The following is a 21,915-nucleotide window of genomic DNA, read 5'->3' as shown; positions in this document are numbered from 1 at the left end:
AGTACAATTGGTACAGTAGATGTGATCTTCAGGTGAATTAAGTCCCTTATTTTCTGTTTGCCTCAGCAAAACAGTATGGATTCCTTAATAGTAGAAATAAAAATCCCCATTCATAGCCTTGCCAATAGATTCAACTATCCTCTCCAGTCTGTAACTGTATATATCTCCATTACGTGTGAAAGCTATGCATTTGTATATTATTTGTTAAAGCTTTTATTGAAGATCCACACTTGCACTCCTTTTTCTATCTCCAAGCGAATTAATTTACCAACAATTCAGTAGTATCATAAATATTTATGTCTCCTTTGTCCAGGCATTTACTATAGAAATATTTTGCTAGGTTTGTACAAATATAGTATTGTTGTAAAACAATTTATTTTTAGAACCAAAACTAGTTGTTTTCTTGCACATTGTGAAGAAAACACTTTTTTAGCATGAGCCATATAAATATGAGGTGGACACTTTAGGAATTTACAAATTGTATGCATTTACCTTGATTAAAACCACTGTATTATCGTAATTAGCTAATTGCTAAGCAAATTCTGATTATAAGAAGAAGAATCACCAAGTGCCAAGCCTACATACAGCTTTTCATGCACTTGGATATTGGTTTATAAATCAAGGTTTCCTACATAGAACATGTTTTCTGATATGTGATTCAGAATACCAATGTGCTACCTGGCATCTTTCAGAAGCTGTAAGAGAGTTTTGCACTTTAATTTGAAGTCATATTCATTTGTAGGTTATAAAAGCTTTAGAATACTTTTGCTCTGTGAAATGATTCATGAGCCTACAAATATATACTGTATACTTTGCAACATTTTGCAAAGATGCATATTAAACATCATTTTGAACAATGCGGAGAGGGAACCTCTTGTTTGGATGAAAATGTTGTTTGAATGCTATTTAACAAATCCAAAAATGGAAGTCTAACTACCTTTCCTGAACAACTCAGATCTCGGACATGACGCTGGTAACATTTTGCACCAGGTTTCAGACCTGGACATTCATTGTTTTAAAAGAAGATCTTTTGAAAATTGTGAGCAATTCCTGAATCTTTGCATAGGGGAGTGACATCCAAATAATTCACCATGAGCTGTAGGACGGAGTTTCATGAGTATGGCGCACTGTACCACTAAGACAAAATGGAATATAATGTATAAAAATTAAATACACCTTCATGTTTAATGACTCATGCTGCCAACCTTTTTTAAAGTATCAGCTTGCCAGGAACAACAGACAACATGGCCCACTGATGTATATCAAGTTTCCCCTTGTTCGGCCTCATGGCTTCACCAGAGAACTTTTGTTTTTGCCAAACCCAAGAAGGAAGTCAAACCTTAAGGCCAGTCATCTTGTCATGAACACTTTTTCATCATAAATATGTCACACCATTTTGATACAAATCCTATATGGAATGCAAATCATCAAACTTACCAGTGCAACTTTCCCCAAAGACCTAAACAATTTGCCAAATTTAATGAGTTTCATGTGCATGTGAAAATAACAGCAGAAAGAAGAAATCCTAATCCTACAATCCTCACAAGAAAAACAAGGTTCCAACAACTTAGTTCCTACTGTACTAGTAATAATTCAGATGAACTTATATTGGATTTTATACTTAATTCAAATTATTATACATATCTGAATACATACTCAAGCAACCTGACAACTACTGCAGGAACTCCTACTCACCGAACCATTGTCTTCAAGAACCATGGTCTGTTTGCAATGGATGACACTGCTTCATCCATTAGCGGGTGCATTTTAATGAAATTTAAGGTATCATCGGGAAATTCATTGGACGTTTTGTATTTCTCAACTGATGCTGACCCAGCACAACTACCCGGCCTGTTTGATGGGGACAAAAAGAGTAATTGTTGAGGAGACAAAACAGGCAGAGTTCTCAATGATCTGCTTAGTAAACATGGTGAGTTATGAACACAAATGCCATCAAGCTTGAAAACAAAAGGAAATCAGTTGATTTTTTTTAAGAAGGAACAGGAAATCCTTTGTATGTGTATGATTTTTTTTCTTTACGGGAACTTGGACGCAATTTCCCCCTTGAATGGGAAATACAATTGGACATACACCAGTATTCTTAAGTTGTCTATAACAGAAAACAGTTTCATTTTTAAATGTACAGTACAATTCAAATCTTTGCTTACATTTTGTCTTCTCTAAGACAGAGTTAATTGATGCAATCATAAAATTAAGTGCTAATGTTTAATAATATTTATTTTGTAGTTTTAAATAAAAATATTTTTTAAAAGGTCAAGAAGAGAATGAACATTCCTTAGACCTTCTGAGAATTCTCCTTTTAGTTTATTCTCAGATTTTATATCAGACCAACACCTGACTTTACAAGATACTGGGAATGATTTTATGTTATTCATCTATAAAATATCCTGCTGCTCTATCTCTTAACAACAGCGTAAGCCATATGGAATGTGCATAGTAGCAATTATCCTGTAAAGATCTTTCTGTTAAAGCTATTTTTAAGACACAAAAGGTCCAAGGAACTGAATTAATTAGGTACACATTAGAACAAAAGTATATCTGGTTAGTGCAATAAGAGAATCACTAAGCCATCTGTGAAATTCTTTTTAGAATTGCGTTCTTCGTTTATTTAGAGGGAATTATTTTTTTCTTCTCTCCACTGACTGCTGGAACTAGGAAACGAGATGTTTACCTCGGTTTGGGCACTCTCTCATCAGGGACGGGAGTCCAAGTGGAGTCGGGGGACTTCTGTTCTTTGAATCTTCCAGTAAAGGCATTGGCAACATCTGCCATGTCGTAGGCACACACTGCAGAACCGGGGATGCTGCAATTCGACATTGCACAAGACATATTTCTTACTGAAATGAGAGCTATGCATAACATTTCTCTGAATCATATGCTAAATTCAACTCTTTTTTTTAAAGGGTAACTTAAAGCAACATTAGATTCATGGCAGTCACTATGGTTGTAGACAAAGGGCAGAATTGTGGCAGCTACAGAGAACTTATTCTATTAACCTCATAATGCGAGTTGTAAATAACACAAATCAGAGAGCATTAGATATGTCAAGAACAGAAAGCAAGGCACTAAATGTATAGGCACTCTGTCAAGATAATGACTGTTTTTTTCCAATTTTATGGCTGTTCTATCCAACTGAAACATAAAGCAATTTGAAAGAAAGCCTTTTCTCTTTCCTCCCACTAGTTAAAATACATGACCTAATCAAAAGATTATGTCCTAGTGCTGAAAAAGTTGTTAGACAGATGTTATGCTTATGATTGTATTTCTTAATTAACCGTGCAAATAGTTAAATTTTAAAATTCATGAAACAGAGTCATTGTGCTTGCTAGGATATTCATTCTGCAAGTCAGTGCTTCATAGGAAGCCACTTTTATGTCATTATCCGACTGGTAATGCAGCTCAAACAGAACAAAGAACGATGGAACTCACTAGGTGACAGGCCCAAAGTCTTCCATATCTATAATTTAATGCAATAAGCAGCAAACAAATAAAGATACAGTTTATAATTTTAAGCTTGAACTGCTTCCACACACAATTTATATAATGGAATACATTAAGATAATGTAAGTATCCATGTATTTTAAGAAACATTTAAATGTTTTTTAATGTGGATTTTGAGGATTAAAAACAAGCCAGGGCATTTCAGTTATGTGATCACTTTGTGCACTGTTCCTTATAGTAATAATTAGCATTTAATCCAAATATTTTTCATGGGTAATTTTACATTTACGGAACAAAACTTTTTCAAATACAATAAAAAATTAAATGTTTCCCTTCTTACTTTAACTGATTATAAAAAAACATGCAACATGATAAATGTCAGAATCATATATTACATTAATAAAATACCAAAATATGTTTTTTTTGTATTTGTAGAAAGTAAAAAAAAAATACAAATTTAAAACTAGAACTGTAATGATGGGCATGTAATAGGAAGACAGCCAAATCTACCCTCTACCAAATCTAACAAACATTATTGAAAGTCTGTCTATCCTCTTAATTTTGAGGCATTCTGTAAGGCATTCAAGGTAATTACTTCTGCAACAGCCATGACTAAAGAGTAGGAGACAAACCTGAAAAAGTTAAATAAACAAGGAAAAAGCAATACAACTTTTGGCAGAAACATTTACAGACCAATCAATTTTTGAGTGGTGCCAATAAACAAGCAAAAATAGAACTCTATCCAAACTAAAGTATTTGTTATAGCAGAAATACAAGTTGTTTAAGAGTTCAAGAAATCTCTTATCTAATAACAAAAGCCCTGCAGTTCAACTTGGTAACCTCAGAGAGTAAAAGAACTGTACAATGATACTAGAAGCAGGGAAGAAGGGATACCAAGAAATGTTACTAAAAACTAGCACATGTAATAAACTAACATATAGAAATAATGACGGCTAACAGTCTGCAGTGTTCCAAGGGGCATCTGTACTCAACCAGCAAAGGTGTACACCTGAGCACAACTGGAGTTCAACCATCCATATGTTGTGAATTCTAAGCTGAGTCACATCAGTATTTGACTATGAGTGATTCCCTAAAAGGTGGCACAGAATTACCTGAGCACTGCTGAAGGAAGGTTAGAATTAGTTGACTGGGGCTCTTTTGGCTCCAAGTGATGCCTGCCCCTTCTTTGCAGTGTTGGTGTTTTTCCAACTGGCACAGAACTGCCGTCCTGCGGCTGCATTGTCTCTGGTGTGCTAACACATGAATGGTTCTACCGCGATGCCTGCTTTAACTCATTGTGTAGAGGAGACCTTGCACTTCACTGAAAAGAGTATCTGTCGTTCTCGGGCATATTGGATACAAGTTCACAACTGGTTGTGATAACATTGTGAAGCACGTCAACAACAAATTTTAATATAAGAAATAAATCCAAGTATTGGGCTGGTTATTTCTATTGTCATGTCATGTGTTGTCACACAGCTTTGTTAAGTGCCTTTGGGCAACCTTGTTGTGAAAGGCGCTATATAAAATTGAATTGAATATTGTCTGTCCTGAACTCTATTTAAATGTAATGGAACTCATGGAAGTTTTAGGTTCCAGGTAACCGATCTATTTGAAGGCTCTCAAAGTACCTCCATAGAAGTATGGAGGATATTTTCAGAAGGATATTGAAAACTTCCCCAGTGTCATAAGTAAAAACCGTAAAAGACGTCAAATAGGGATACACTAGCACTAACGGTGAGTAAAAGAACGTTCATACCGATAAGTATTTGCAGTGTAGTTCTGTCAGCCAGTATTTTGCACTATTATTAGGTGGGTTAAATTATTACAAAGAATTTGAATGCATTATGTAAGACATAAAAGACAAGGTTTCACAGAGTGCCTGAGAAGAAAATATTTTCAATCCACTAGACTAGACAACAACAACAAAAAGTAATACCTGTTGTAGGGTGTTGAAAATGTTGCCATGACTACATCACGGCCGTTTATCTGGATTACGTTAGTCACAGCTTGGAGGATGTTGAAATAGAAATGGGAATCCCCAGGGACTGAGCAGTTGAGACGAGCTTTGAGAAATGAAGTCCACTGCTTCTCCAGCACCCTCTGAGACCCTCCTCTGTCGTTCTTGCACACTCGTGCCACCCTGGGAAAAACAACCTGGGCAAAAGGTTTCTGGGTCAGAAAACTGCGTTTCTCCAATCGTCTCCACAGTGGGTTTTGCCAGGACAATTGAAAAAAAAAAGATCAGAAATTATCTGGTATGTTGAATATTTCTTTCTATCCACCCACTGTGCTATTCCAGCTCTAGAATAATGTGATAAACTCAAGTCTCCATTTACCAAAAGGACACTTAAACATGTGGGAATAGATTCAGAATTCAGTAACTGAAAAGCTGGAAAGATTCTTTTTTATCTCTTGCATGCAGCAACCTAAAACAGATAATTTTTAGACCTTTTGGTTCTGACATTTATAATAATATCAGAAATCCTTCAGGAGTTTTTATGACAGTAGATATTCAGGAACTCATATGTGCAAAGGTTACTTAGATTCTAACCTTTCTAACCTTCTTATCTTGACTAATTAGGAACTGTAGCTTAGAAATTTCAATATACAATTGTAATCAGTCTGCTCACCTGGAATTAATGTCCTAGATACTGTTTTCACAGACAACAAAAAAATAAATGCTGTTTCCTCATTTTAGAAATAAAATTGTATGCCCTCTACTGATTTTTTCAATATGAAAATAGAATAGTGAATTTGCATAAATTGTTTTTTCTAGCAACTATTTTTTCTATGTTTTCATCCTAAATATTGAAATTGTAGTTCAATTAAATGTGCCAAACGGCGTGGGGGGAAATAGTATTCCCTAGAAAATGGGTTTTATGTTATGGAAGAAGTACATAATTTGCAAGAGGTCACATTTTCTTTTTCCTAAACAAATATCTTTACATATAGAATTCTCTCTATCTAAGAATTGATGCAGCAATAGCAGCAAGATCGGTTTAGTCTTTCAAAAATGGTCAAATATTCAGAAAGTCATTATTCCTTTGATCCTTTACAAACATTCATAAAGAAACTTGAACAAATCATTCAGTGATTGAGGTGACTGATATGTGTATGCGAATGTCCTGTATATTAAAAATATATTCCTAATGTATTTAAACAGTAACTATTATCATTCTTTTTCAATCACTTTCAAAACTGCAACTGCAACATTTCTGTTTACATCAGTACATAGAATGGACTATTTAGTTTAATATATTTTAGTAAAGTTTATGTTCTTCCTGCAAAAAACAACAAGGCACTCAATACAACCACCTCATTTATGTGCCAATGTTTTATCCGGTTTCTGGTCTTATCAAGGAAGCCAGAGTGTTTTCGGAAACTTTTTTACACCAATATTCTGCTGCAGTGTGAGGCAAAGTCTGTTGTAGCTTCCACGTTCTCTAGCCCAGACTTACCTTCCCCATGCTGTTGTACTCCACTGCAATTTCACGAAAGAAGAAGTAGATGTAGTCACCATAATCCACTGCCTGTACAAAGTATGGCTCTGAAAAAAAGAAAAATAAGGATTATTACAGGGCAATTTCTAACAAAAAGAATCAAACAGCAAAAAATGAGCCAAATATGGGATATTGATGAGACCTATCCTATGTAACTTTAATTGCAGCCACCATGTTATTTTAATTACAGAAGCTTCTAACTACACAGTAGAAATGAAATACATTTGACTTTAAAACACTGGTTACAGTATTTCCAAATAAATACTAATGCCAAAACTGTGGCTTGGCTCAGAAGGTAGAAGGCTAAATTATATAGCTTGTGTGCATTTCATAAACAACAAAAATGTTTTGCTTGACTTGTCAAGATGTCAGGAATGTTAGCCTAATTTCAGCTGATGAAGGGGGGACTATAAAGCTTTGGAGCCAACATTTAAAACACATCTGATTTACATCTGAAAATGCAGTTTCCTTATTTCCTCAGTGCTTAACAACTGGCTAGCTTAAAAGCAAAATCAGGCATAGGCAGAGCTTAGCTGTCTTAAACATTACTCATTAAATCAACGGTCAGGCAAGGAGGACAGTGAAGCTGCTATCTGAAGCGTTTAGCACGGCAACTGTTCTTACATGCATAGCTCAAACCTGCCTCCAGAACCAAAGAACCCATTTCCTTCTGCCAAATCCCAGAACTCTGTCTGTGACCTGACCCTGCATTCAGACGCATTGTGTTTCCATCAACATTTTAAGAATTGTCTGATGTACACATCAGTTTACTCACCTTTCAGCCATTTTGAGTCATGTTTGACTGTTCGCAGGGTTGGACTGTCTCCAAGGCTGCGATAAATGACAGCATCGATCGCTAGGAAATCCGTTACCGTGGCAGAGTAAAGCTTCCCATCTGGAGAGAAAAGAAAGAGACCAGCACTCATTTTCCCACATCAGTCATATACACAAAGAAAATAAGCTGGATGACTGAAATCATTTCAATACATGCTGGAACACTGGACTGGAAATTTTAACTGCATAATTGGAGAGGCATTGAAAGACTAAATGGTTTGGATTTTTAAATTACATAGAGATTTACAACTCTGTCAGAAATTAAGGGGTAGCCCTGAAATGTTTACCCTGCCATAGAAAAATGGAAAAAAGAGGATAATAATTAAGTTAGCAATTTATATCAATGGGGATGAATTAGAGAATCTAACAGTAAAACAAACTGGACAAGCTACACATCATCCTAAAAAGCTAGTTCACACTGCAGTTTTTGTTATTGTCTTGTTCTTAATGTGAGGCAATCGCTGAATATCCTTATGTCTAATTTTCCACTGAGATGTCCACATTGCATTTATGTAATTAAGTTGAGACCTCCAGAAACGCTTCTTTGTTCATAGGCCCTGAAATATTTTATATTCTCCTCATTAATTCAATAATATAAAATGGGCATGTGCCAATGCAACAAGAAATCACTGTGAAAGAAATACAACATTAATAAAGGCTAAATTGTATACAGTATATTGAGTGCATTTCTTAAACAACAAATCATTTTGAAATGTACTGTTCAGAAAAGATATTGCATGGCCTTTCCAGGCATCAGTAGATACTATATTTACAACTGATGAAAACAGTACAACTTGTTTGGCTAAAAATGTGATATACACAAGTTATGTAACTCAATATATACTATAAATATAAACTACTGTAAGAGCCTGAAAAAACATTTAAAAATACAATTACCAAGACCACATAAATACTTTTATTTAAACTTACTTAATGGGCTACAGCTACAGTACAACAAATGTCACCAAGTGAAACCTGTGCTCCACAGAGAGGAAGACACAAGCTGGCCCTTCAACTACCATTTTCCTTGTTTGTTATCTCTACAGTAGATAATTCAGCAGCCAATCGATTATCAATGAAATAAGTGACTAATGAACACAATCATACTATGTTTACAGATCACATAGTAACTTTACATGTGACTCCCAGGCACAAGCCACTGTAGTTCCTTATGTATTAGTCAGAGTCCTTAAATCCTTCTTTCTTATAATGTGATTTATTATAGACCAGACTAAATAGGTAAATAAGATTATTATTTTTACGAATGTGAATTGTGTGGATCTGGATCAGTTTGGTCAGGTGTTGGAGGAGGGCAGATATCACTGGAAGCTGCATTCATTGGGGACTGGCAACATTATTATGTATAAACATGACATGGATGACAGACCTTTGATCTTATTATACATTTTGACAGTCTGATTAAAGCCTTGTTGAGGCCTGTGCAACTCAAGGAATACGGTGTGTTACGATGTTTTAACACACAAATTTAGAATTTCTCAAAATGTATACAGTATACATCAGTGATCTGGCTAGCTCTTCAGGTGCAACGCACAAAAAAAGGAAAAAAAACATAAACATGACAAACTAGAACTATAAATTATAAACATGACAAATGGAAAAGAAGAAACAAAATGAACTCGCTACTGCTAATTACCAATGACTGACTCTGCAACAACAACTTAGCAAGTGAAACAGATGGAAATTTGAAAGACACGTTTCAGGGGGTGGTGTGAAAGGCTGCAATCTGTAAACGAGCGGAGGGAATGAATTCATTCATTCAGTGCTTGCTGAATTACCTAAAATGGTAGACACTTTTGTATAGGACATGTCCTTTGGAAGAGACATTAAACAGAGGTCCTGACTATGTGGTCTTTAAAGATCTCATGGCAATTTGGAATACTAGGGGTAGTAACTTCAATCTTCCATTAATCTGGTAAAGGCATTCATCACATCATCTGCTACATAGTGAGGCTGTTCTGTATGATTACAATGGTTGTTGTTGATCACGCAGGTTGGTGTGGTGTGACACATCTGTAGTGACTGAAGTGGACACTCCTATTTCATCACTTGGGATGAAAAGATCTATTGCATAAAAAGGTAATTATTTAATTAAAGCACCTTAATATCTGTGAGGCCATGGCATTCATAAATGTTTTCTTTTGAAAAACTGAATATTCTGCTTATTGTGGAGCAGCTTAAGAAATAAGGAACAGGATGTTTTCCAAATCTAGAGAAGCATGACAAGAAGATTTCCATCTTTGGCAGAACTTGTCATGCGAATCTTAGCAATATAAGTCAACAACCTCCTCGAATGTGCCTCCTTATCTTTTAAAAATGTGCACAGGGATAACATAAGTCACATAAAAATGATGGTCTCTCCATATAACATGTTACACCAAAACTGAGATTTATGAAGGGACTTTTCCAAAAAGAATCAGTTGATAAGTGAGTTGTTTTTGTTACATAGTTTTTCATCAAATATGTTTATTTTTGTTTTACAAGGACTGCAATATGTATCATTTCAAAATTTAATTTGACAGGGGAATTAAAATTACTGCAGTAAAACTGCTAAATCATGTTATATTGTACTACATTACGGTTAATTGTTGCAATTGTTTTGAGTATCATACCACTGATTACATAACATACTGTACCAATGTTTTTTTCCATTTATACATAACTCCTCTGTGAATTCTGCCTAATTTTACAGTGACAAGATGGTATTCATAATAATGATATACAGTTACGTGCAATATACTGCCTTTGTTTTTAATAAATAATATATAGGCAATATTTATATTCTATGCTAAAGCTATAACCTTTTTCTTATTTGAAAACTGATTCCTCTTACAGGACTAAGTACACAATTAAGGAAACACAAAATTCTGAATAAAGCACCGTTTTCAACGACAAAAGCACATTTCTATGGTATTCTTCATGGTTACAACACAGAAATCTTTACATTTTGGTGTATGAACGTACCAGCGAAAAGAGCAACATTGGCGTGCTTCGCATCATAGGGGCATCGAGCCATTCCACTGATCTCTTCTCCAACGGTGTCCAGGGAATCCATCTGCAAATCAGGGAGAGGGATTTCAGAATATCTCTGGTAGGGCTGCCTTCTGACCATATTTAATTACACACACTGATAAGTGAATGAAGGTGTGTGGGTAGAAATTCATTATCCTGTAGTAGGGTTAAATGTAGTTGATCATTTACATATAAGGTGTTCTGTCAAGTGCTAGGTACTTCGTTTAGAATGACTAAGATCTATTTTAGCTTTTCTGTGCAGGTTTACAGGCTTTCAAGCTATTCCTGACGAAAAAGGGAGGCTGGTCAAAATAAAAATATTATGCTCTACTTTTTTAGCATCTCCTTTTGCTCAAATCTCAATGGAACCAGCTATCACCTGTCCAACATAAGAAGACAATAACACTTACAAATCTGTGTAAAAAATTCAAAGCACTTAAAGAGCTCTGTTGGGAGCTACTTCTCGAATTTCAACTAATTACCACATAAACCATAACTTTTTTAAAACGCCAAATGAGAGTAAAAAGATAATTGGTATACCTTGAAGAAGGATAACTGCAATTAAATTTAACAATCTAAATTATTTTTACATTCTGTTTCACACTCCTCATTTTTCATACTCCTCATTTTTTCAAGCATTTTAAGATGTTCCAGTACATCTACAGGTAACAAGAAAATGCAGCTTTTTCAACTCTCTCTCCACCCGTTCACTGGGTGAAAGTCACTGAAACCTGTTTCAGAACAGTTCAAGGAACTTTGCGGTCTGTGGTTTTTGGCAAACAGTCATTGATTTATCCTTGTGGAGAGAAATCGAAAGAAGAGGCAGACAAATAAATGGGACACATATGAGGTCTATAGATCACAAAGCAGGCAAAAAAGAACAGTAAGCTGATTTTATCCGGTAAAGAGATACATTTTCTTTTTAATTAAATTCAACACACTTCCATCGAGTTCCAGGTTTTTGTAATGCCTAACCTAACGCAAATATACCTAAAACATATATACGCATCGAATAAATGTCCTAATTTGAACAGATATACAGAAATGAATCTGAATTCTCTACTTCCTTATAAAAGGTGTATAAATTCAGTCAACTACATTTTACAATGCAAGTGAACATCCTTAACTGTAGTACTAAAGAATAAAATAAACTTTCCATCAATCAATCTGAGAATGTAATGACAGCAATTATTTGATGCCAACCCCTCGGTGTAGCAAATAAAATACTTTGGTTTATGCTTTAATCTTTCTTGATTTCTTTACCCCATTTTCTTGTCAAATATGATGGCCAATACAACCACACTGCAGCTGCATTATCACCTTGTCAGTTCATCTTGTCAGATCTCACAATCTAAACAAGGCTGGGCCTGGCCAGCACTGGGAAGTGAGACCTCCAAGGAAAATCGTGTTGTTGCTGTAAGTGCTTTTTGTGGACAAGTATGTTTCACTCTTCCCTCTGGATAAGAATTTTCAAGCAAAATCAATGGCGATGTACTGTGAACAGAGATTCGGTAATGTAAGAGGTGCTGTCCTTTGGATGAGATGTTAATCTAGAGACCCTGACTTGATCATTAAAGAGCAGGGATGTTAACCTTGCTGTGCAGGCTAAAGTGTACTGGGTTCCTGATGCATCAGTGCCAATGCATTACCCAGGCGAATGCTGTACTTCACTGGGTCCTCTTGTACTGTTTGGGATACTTCTGAATGAAATGTTCTACATACAGTAGATGTGCTTTAATAATTATTTATTATAAAATAATTATCATTCCTAACACAAAGTTCTAATTTGCTGTCTGCAAAACCCCAAAGTACTGTGATGCTTTGAACCTATATGAAAACATTTGTCTTCCTTGGCCTCGCAGTCAGAATAAATTACGATATTCCAGTCTAATCTCTGTCATGATGAATTGTGTAATTCCAGTTTAATCTTAGTTTTGGCTCAGAATCCGAGGTGCCACAGAATCAATATCCACTGCTTTGACTTGTCTCAGGCATTTCTCAGTTATTAAGGGTAGGTAGGTCCCTTTTCAGCCCTTCTCAGTTATTAAAGATGGTGAAAAAGAAGTACTGCAAGTACCCATGTGACCTGCAAAGATCAGCACTAAATCCCTAACACAGCGCAGCAACAGGTGATGTCATCAATACTACCAATATATCAAGGTAGGAATGCAGCTGTAAAAGCCATTAGTGAGTCCTGGTTAACTCATCCTAATAAAATATCAGGAAGAAAACAAAGGAGGAATAAGAAAAAATAGAGGCTGTCTGTGGCAAGAGACTAGAAAGGTGTTTATTGGGAACATTAACTGTGATAAGCAGAGCTGGAAACACAAATATTTGGGTAGGAATTGGAGCTGGCTGCAGATGGGGCTAGGGATGGATGGATGAGGTTAGATGCTGCTGACAAGAACATTTGTACTGATTTTCACTCCCCCTGTCAAGTGACTCTGATTAATGTGAAATGTGCCAGCCCCTGAAACAGAGCTCCATTCAGGCCAATCACAAGAGGGAAGAGGAAAAGAAAACTGCAGCCAAGGTAGATGTGCACACGTGCAGCTCCTTCTTTCAGACACTAGAGTTAAGCCAACGAGATTAAAAGGGTTATCTTCTGCTGAGGAGGCTACTGCCAACAGAGCTGTCAATTGGTCTGAGCTTCTCCCCATTACAATTAGGCTGCATTTAAAGATTGTTCTGTGTCATTCATTAAATCTTTTTGAACTCCAATACTCTTTATTCAGAGGCCTGCTTGGACTTGCTGGTTAAACTATACTTCATCACAAGCCCTGTTTTCTAACTGTTCATCCTGACTTTCATGTACACTACATAGCGCCCCTTCCCTCTAGTGTCATATGATACTTTTTCCATCCGAGGCCTCTATGGCACAGGAGCTCAACATACGAACACACAACTGAAAGTGCCTGATCTCCATCAACACCACATATGAGCAATTTGACAGATGCTTTTGTTAGTATATTAGTCTGTTTTAATCTTCAATCCTTAGAATTTAACAACACGTTCAGTACTTAAGAATGACTTGAGAGATAAAAATTAATAGATTTCCAGTTTTTCTTATAAGTTGTACAGGTCCTTTATCAATCGAATATAGACCTTTAATTCCATCGCTTCATTAAATCAAATGGATTGATTTGAAAGGATTTTGGTTTATTTTTAAATGATAAGAGAAAGTGCCTAGTGCTAAAGAAATGTAGACTGTTATCATAATGCCTGCGCTTAAGGAATGATAAATTATTAGAGTCCCGAAGAATAGCATACAGATGAGAAATTAAGATTATGATTTTAAAATGTTTGTAAAATTCAGAGTTACTTGAATTATTACTTGAAAAGTGAAAAAGGCCATTTAAGCCAACAAGGAAACTATTACATTTGAATAATTCATACCCAGATAACAATGGCCAACAGGATCTAAAATGAAGTATTACACTGTAAAAGTGTCACAGATAAGAATTCCAGATGTCCTAGAAATTCTGTGAGCTTGGCATTCATTTGATTCACAAAACAAGATTTCGTTGCATTTTGCTTTTTTCATTTTACTAAAAGATAAACATGTCTTGCCGTTACATTCCAAAGGTATTACACAGTGGATGGAGTGCATATAGCAAGGTCTAAAAAAAATGAAACTTGAGTTGTTTGAGGACAGTGTGCAAGACATTGAGATTTCTTTGAGTGTCCTTCAAGGAAATAAGTAGCTGTGTAACCTCAGGTTTTTATAATGGTGTGTGATCCATTGTGAAGTTTTCCATTACTAATCTGGATAACAGCTGCACGGGATAACAGACTTGAACCATGAGTTTGGAAAACGTCTTTTAAGGAGTACAGTTGAATATGGATAAGGATGATGAAAATTTAGATCAACACCATTGAAAAAAAGATATATGGTGAATCTGAAATCATTACCTGTTACTACATGATGTACAAACGGATTTATCCGCCATTATTTTTACTTTTCAATGATTAATTCTAATTATTTATTTTCAATTATTTGTTTTAATCATAAACTCCATTAATGTTTACCATTAGCTACAAGTCTGGAAAAGAAAATAAGAAACATACCTTGTACGTTCGGCATGCAGGGTTGAAGGCATTTGTTCCACATACAAACAAGGTATCATTGTTTTGTTGAAGAAGAACTTTTATAAAATTATGACATTCGTCCTTGAAGAAAACAAAGAAAAATTCCTATAAGCAATGGAAAGCTTGTATTGCCTTCATGGAAAGTGTTTTTTAAGTAGGCATTGAATACCTGTAACTGAAGCTAAAACCACAAATCACTACTAATATCACAACACATATTCTTAGTATGGAATGTAAAAAGAATTTTAATAACTGAAAAAAAATTGAGTCTGTGAATATAAGAATTTTAAAATGTTTTTATATGCATTGCAATCACAGTAAAGCACAGAATTATGCATTGTTTTAATTGGTATGCTTGGAAAAATGGGTAACAATAAAAGTTTTAGAAAGTTCAAGCATTCTCTTATCTTTACATTGAGAGGTCGTGGAAGGTGTGAACCTCATTTAAAGATAAATGACCTTTCTTAAAAGTTTTAGAACAGACAATTTCTGTACAGTTACAAGCTCTTCTCAGAGTTGTGAATGATCTGGTGAGGATTCTCTTTCTACCCAATGTTTTCTGCAGGAACATAGTACATGCTGATATTGTCCTTTGACACTGTTGATCATTTTATCTTGCTTAATAGATATTAGAAGGTTGTTGGTCTAACTGAAAATGCTTTATTGTGGTTTAAATCTTCCCTAATAAAAAAAAAACATCTGTTTGAATTGGCCTTTGTTCTTGTCCAACAGAAAGGTTGATCACACTTTAATTCACCATGAAACTTTATTTTAACTCCAAGAAGGCTCCATATCTGAGATGTTAGTTTTTCTTCTTCCTGCTTTTCAGTGTAGAATTAATCTCTACTAGCACATATGCTGTGGGGGCCAATACTCATGTCTTGTGGTTTTAATGGCACTCAGTATATATATATATTTGTTCTCAATTTCAGGTCTTCTAATTACACAATACGGTCTAATGATGAGAATAAAATGGTACTGTAGTTTATAATATGATAAATAGCCATGAACTCTCTCAATAATTCACAGTCTGTGGTACCTCCAACAGAAAGAACTCGCTGTTCAATTCAATGCTCTTTGACAATCAGTGAACCCACACAAGTGAAGAGTAAACACATGGAAACACTAGTTACATTACAGAAGCTTTGAAAACAAGAGACAGATGTGACCTTTTTAAAAGCCATCCTCAAAATGAATCAGCATACCTTGTGCTTTCCCTTCATTCTACAAGTGTCGACATCGCCTTGTCTAGACTTCCATGTCAATTTCTGTAAAGAGCAAAGCAAAGGCAAATCGACAGAGATAAAAATATTGCTGTGGCTGATTTTCAAGGTAAGTACTCTCTAGAGATAACAAGAGTAATGAGCACAATACTTCCAAAAGATTATGGCAAATTCCCTCTTGCACAGTTTGCCTGTTTTTAAAATTATTTCTGAACCAGACCATTTATGTAAGCATACTTTGTGATAAATATTCAAGTTCTTTTTCTGATGGAAGTGAACTTTATCAAAATGAACAAACATCCTTCTTATACTGAATATCATGAATGGCATGGTAGGTTAAGAAGACTAGTATGTTCATGTGAATGCTTTCTCTTCTCCTTGCACACAGGAAGATGACGCATGCCGAAAGAGCCATTCAATTCCAGATTGTATCATGAGCTTAAGGGGGAGTCACAGTATTTTTTTCTTCCTGTCTGAGTCATCGGATCCTTCTCAAGTTCCACTCCATTCAGGTAATTAGTGCACACCACGTAAGCTATCATGGTACATGGAACAGTTTGAAGGGAAAAACATACTTACTTTGTTAAAAAAAATTTCCTCCGTATGCGATGTATCCATATCAACTGTATAAATATGATCCCTAGAAAGATTTTAAAAAAGGACACATTAAAATAACATAATAAAAAACGAAATAACTAAATTGAATGTTGTATATACAGAAAACAAAAGCAGTCTGTAAAAGAACTATCACTTCTCTCACTTGGAGGAAGACAGCAGGGGCTTACAGTACTGCTGTTTCAAACAAAGGCCGCTTTGTTTTCTGAGGAGGTTTACAGGTGCAGTGCAAAAGCTGCAATTTAGCATGAAGTTTTAACCGTATTCTGTTCAGGTCAGTTAAGCATGGCGTTTGGCCTTAGGAAGTTTACATTAACAGTTCTTAAATAGTATGTTGCACTTTTGTGATCAACCTGACATTTCAGGTTTCTTACTATCAGAAAAACTATGGAATGTAAAGAAGCTCTGTTTATTTTAGAAATGTTCCCTGACCACAATAATTTTTTAAACAAAGCAGAAAGGTGAAAAAAGAAAGCCTTTATTTGAAGAGAGGAAAAACAGAGTTCAAGCCAAAAACTCCAAATTATTTTAGAGGTTTATGATTAATTGCAGGTGTGTTTTTAATCCTACACCATCTTACTTAATGCTCTCTGAGGCTCAGTTTAATTATACAATAAACTCATACACCTTTGTAGCAAATTTAGTTCTCTTGCCAAAATTTATAAGCACATGGACCAATGGTCTACTTCAACCTCTGACAAAGAGAGAAAATTGTAGAGCCAACGGTTTCTTAAATTTCAATAAATTGCTAGAAATTTGGAACATATCTTGCTAATGTTAAAAGACTTGGCTGGATTATGAAAGTTCATTTTTCTCTTTGAAAATCCAATAACTAATGCTGGACTTTATACACTGTCTTTCGGAACTGCTTGCCTTGTACTTGATTCTAAAATTTACTGACTGTTCTGAAACCTGCTGTCTTCACATATTGGGATATATATAAACATAATTTTTTTAACTTGAGTGCAAAACTATTTTTGTTGAAGGATAAATAAGAATGGGAGACTTAAGGACAATATACCCTCTTAAGATATGACTGCAAATGTTACATTAAGCACTAGTAAGAAAAATTCTAAATGAAAATTTGATGCTTTAAACACATGGCCCTTGTATTCACAGCACTAAGAACAGTATCATCTTGGGCTCCATAAAAGATAACATAACTAGTGTTCCATCAATATGCAAAATAAGTCTGTCTCTATAGAATTACTAAGTAGATAAGAATCAGTTGATGTGTCATTTAAACAAACATCCTGGGAAAACTATTGTAAGCTGTCACTATATAAATAAGGTAAGACAAACAATGTCTGCACTTTTAGTCATACCCATGCAAGTCAATACTTGTTTCCCTCTCTCAGTTTTACTTCCTATCTTCCTTGTGAGTCTTGTAACAAAAAGACTATTATACTATTTTTACAACAGTTGAATCACATTTTTGGACTGAAGCACTCTGTCAATTCCATTATCCCCCCCAACCAAACAAACCAAGAAAATGAATTTAAGGTTATACAGGAGAAGTGAAATATTCTTACAAAACTTTATTTGTAAAAAATCATGAAAATACACATAAGAATACTACCTAAATGTTTTGGCCCAATCCAAAATTCTATTCCTAAATGTAAAATTATGTTTAAGTGAAAAATGTGAAATGTTATATTTAAGTTTGCTTTCCACACTTTTTCCACTAGCTTTGATGGCATCTCCATACTTTTCAAAAAACCTTATTAGGAGAAAATCCTACTTTGAAAGAAAAGGTTTGAAAATTCCCCTGTAAGTATTCCCCTGTAAGTAGCAATGTATTTATATTTCATAAAGTACTGCACACAAATATCACCCTTCAAATGGAAATAGGAATGTTCTGGCAATTCAACCTATCAGCTTCAAACCTTTGTTGTTAAATGGCATTTGTTATCTTTAATGCCTCAGCTTTATCCAGAAAGAAAATAAAGTGTTTCAACATTGTGTTCATACCTTCAAAAACTAATTTCTTTAGCATTCAGTAAATAAAGGCATCCTGTGAAGTTCTTGCAGGAATATGATAAATTCTTAAATGTAATGCAATTATCCTGCAAACCACATACTGGCTCCGAGTCTAATAAAAAACAAGGTAAAAATGTATTATTTTAAGGCTCTCAAAGATTTTTTGCAGTTTTAATGTCTGTATTTTGAGTTCTGAAAATAACAGCAAGGGAAAAAAGAAGAAGGAGAGAGGAAAAACGTAATTTGTAGCCACAATGTAAACTATGTGAACAGAAGGTCTTTTGTACTGAAGCATGCACTTTGTTTAACTCTGAAATTCTGAAGTCCATGCAGTTGTGCTACGCAGTCTATCACATGACACTTTCCACAGCATACAGTTACTCTGTGATCTGAGAAACGGAACCCTAATTAGTATGCACGAAGCACCTATTAACTTCCAAAAGGTCTTCTCCACCCCCGCTACTTTCTTTACTTTTCATAAATAAAGAATGCATAGCAGGAGACTATTGTGCATTGTATTGTAAAAAAAAAATTCTCATGTGGCACCGGCCAGAGCTAGCAGATGTAATTGTAATCCTTTTCTTTCAGGAGGCTTCCAGAAGACAAGGGGGAATGTTATATATAAAAACGATAAATCATATAAAAGATGCATTTACAGAAGATACATTTACATAATTTTGTTTGCCAGTATTGTCATTTCCCATTTAGAATTTTAAAACCTGTACAATAAGGTAACCATCAATCATTGACATCTGGCACAGAGAGCTTGAGAAAGTGTAATCCTCTTCATTAGTAGGTTTTAACAGGATTTGATTTTGACACAATAATTTGAATTGATGAGCCTCTAGCGCAGTAATAAATGGTCCAGTTTTCAGAATGATTGAAAATAGTCCCTTAATCCCAACATTTCCGATTTCCCATTTTCAATCATGGAAAACTGGTTTGGGTTGCCATGGTGTACTGTAGCACAGGAAAAAAATTCAGACAATGCCCTGGGTACAAAATAATCCTGCGAAACCTGCTGGTGAACTGGCAGGTGATGACTGAACCCCAGAGCTGGGACAGCCTGAGCACAAGTTTAATTAGGATAAGCCCTGGATTTCTGCAGCTCCCCTCAGACAGAGAAAGAAGGGTTTGGAAAAATTCTCCTCTCCCATCCCCCCGTCCCCTTTGTTGTTTTTCAGTTTCAGTGTTAAAGGAAAATGAGAATTGTGACATTTCAATATTAATATTAATTCATATTTCAACATTGATAGCTGCATGAGATGGAACAGCAGATACAAAGGATTTTTTTAGACATCCATTGATTCCATAAAGATTTCAAAATCAAAGTGGGCAGAGAATTTCATTTGTGACCTGTTGACAGGAGAAGACTTAGTTTTGAAGAGAAAGTCCAAATTACTTCAGAAAACGAAAAAAGAACGTATGCCTAAATGTCAAACAGTGATTATTGTCTGAAAGTCAGTGAAAATGAGGAATTTTACAGAATTAATTTTTAAATGATGTGCAGGTGTCCAGATTGTTTTTCCATGTAAAAAAGTGGACCAAAAAAGGGAGGTACAAAACGTAAATACTTCACACTGTTTTCATAATCTCTATTGATTATATAGGAATGCAATTTATTAATTTATGCCATGCAAAATCTGTGCTTTTGATCCATAAAATGTGTTATAGATATGAATTGTATGAACTGCATAGGTCCTCTATTCTAAGTTGAAGTTCACTAACACACCTTTAGGTAACATAAAATACACAAATATAGTGCAGAGATAGTTTTGATTGTCAAAGACTTTCTTAATGAGCAAACAACTTTTTCACCATGTTAGGCTTCTATAGTACACTTCAATTCTATGTATAATCATTTGTTTATTATAAAAAAAAAATCTATTTGCACATATTCAATTTTTAAATTCAATCCCCTAAAAGGGAAAATAGATTTAATGTTAGTTGAAAAAATATGAACAAAAGCTACAGTAGGTAACAGTTTAATGGAGGTTAGATTATGTGTTTTTTTATTAATCTGTTTTTTGGATCTGAAAAACGTTTTGTAGAACTGCACTATAATAGACACCCGGGTTCAGGCAACGTGTTTATTCTTAAACCATACTGCCAATAGCACTGACACATAACAAATGGTGTAAAGCATATGTGATGCTCTCCTTGACTGTTGCTGTCTCTTAAAATCAGTTCACCTGGATGCTTTTGCAGGGATGGATTCAGAACAGTCTACACTCCAGTGTTCACAACCAGTACTTGACTAGACTACTATAGTACTAGTACAGTAGCAGTACTGTACCACCTTCCATGAAAACAATGAAATACTGATCCATTCAGACATATCAGAAATGGACGGGGAGATAGTAATTATTCTTAGATAATCTTAATGTATCCAGGAGAAGTTTTATTTCTTAGAGAGACCACATATTTTGACTATACAACATCTGCTTCTGTAGTGTATTTCTCCAAAATTTCCAGGAACCACTGGATAGGTCTAGCGCAGAGTTGAAGTCAAGTTAAAACCAGGCCATGGGAGCTGGCTCACCCACTGACAAGGGTGAACTGAGTAACAGTATTTAAGCCAGGAGAAGTGTAATGTGTCACAATTTCTGCCTGTGAAAAGTCTGACACGCCACTTGATAAGACATGTGAGCTATAGCACTGAACCATGGTTTGATATAACCCGACAGTATGAGCCATCATAAAGGCACTGAGAAATGCAGTAATTAATAAGCACTGCTAGTAAATATAATGAATTAGAACAATAGGTTTATTCCATGCTGAAAAAAAGAAGAAAGAAAACAACGTTTTGGCCGTGGAGCCTTCTTCATGTGTGTCATGCTTCAGACTCCACGGCTGAAATGTTGTGTTTTCTTTCTTCTCTTTCAGCATGGAATAAATGTATTACTTGTTCCTTTGCAGCCTATGCATGCTGACGCAGCTACCCACCTGAAATATAATGAATTATATAACCCACCCTGTGCCATCTACAAGGTTACTGTGCTACCTTACAGTTAAAGGCAGGGAGGGAGTCAGAACGGAACTCACATGTCTAATTTATACATTTGAAAAGCACAGATGTTTTCTAGACTCTTTAGATTTAGCATATAGAGAGCAACACTGCCAAAAGCATTAAATGCTCAGGGGTTTTATAACATGTTTTAAGTTTGAAACACTGTAAG

At 35.2% G+C, this 21,915-nt stretch overlaps 1 protein-coding gene and 1 long non-coding RNA gene across 6 annotated transcripts in view; one reads left to right on the top strand and one right to left on the bottom strand.

Moving 5' to 3' along the window:
* sema6a (sema domain, transmembrane domain (TM), and cytoplasmic domain, (semaphorin) 6A) overlaps positions 1-21,915 on the bottom strand; it is an 83,499-nt gene that overhangs the window by 21,056 nt on the left and 40,528 nt on the right. For all 5 annotated transcript variants that reach the window (XM_088629912.1, XM_088629911.1, XM_088629914.1 and 2 more), the window contains exons 4-12: positions 16,721-16,781; positions 16,124-16,186; positions 14,898-14,999; positions 10,782-10,872; positions 7,741-7,860; positions 6,924-7,012; positions 5,402-5,619; positions 2,693-2,824; positions 1,696-1,851 (exon numbers count right to left, since the gene is read on the bottom strand). In XM_088629912.1, the coding sequence (XP_088486038.1) occupies positions 1,696-1,851; positions 2,693-2,824; positions 5,402-5,619; positions 6,924-7,012; positions 7,741-7,860; positions 10,782-10,872; positions 14,898-14,999; positions 16,124-16,186; positions 16,721-16,781 (1,032 nt within the window). The remainder of the gene's footprint in view (positions 1-1,695; positions 1,852-2,692; positions 2,825-5,401; positions 5,620-6,923; positions 7,013-7,740; positions 7,861-10,781; positions 10,873-14,897; positions 15,000-16,123; positions 16,187-16,720; positions 16,782-21,915) is intronic.
* Positions 5,615-17,675, top strand: LOC148673450 (uncharacterized). The gene is made up of 3 exons (XR_015936025.1): positions 5,615-5,720; positions 9,811-9,896; positions 16,530-17,675. It is a non-coding gene; the product is annotated as an uncharacterized LOC148673450 (long non-coding RNA).

The sequence above is a fragment of the Lepisosteus platostomus genome, chromosome 4 (assembly GCF_059453375.1).
Source record: "Lepisosteus platostomus isolate fLepPlt1 chromosome 4, fLepPlt1.hap1, whole genome shotgun sequence".
Taxonomy (NCBI): Eukaryota; Metazoa; Chordata; class Actinopteri; order Semionotiformes; family Lepisosteidae; genus Lepisosteus; species Lepisosteus platostomus.
Note: the sequence above shows the minus strand (reverse complement) of the source record. Positions and strands in the feature narration are given on the sequence as shown.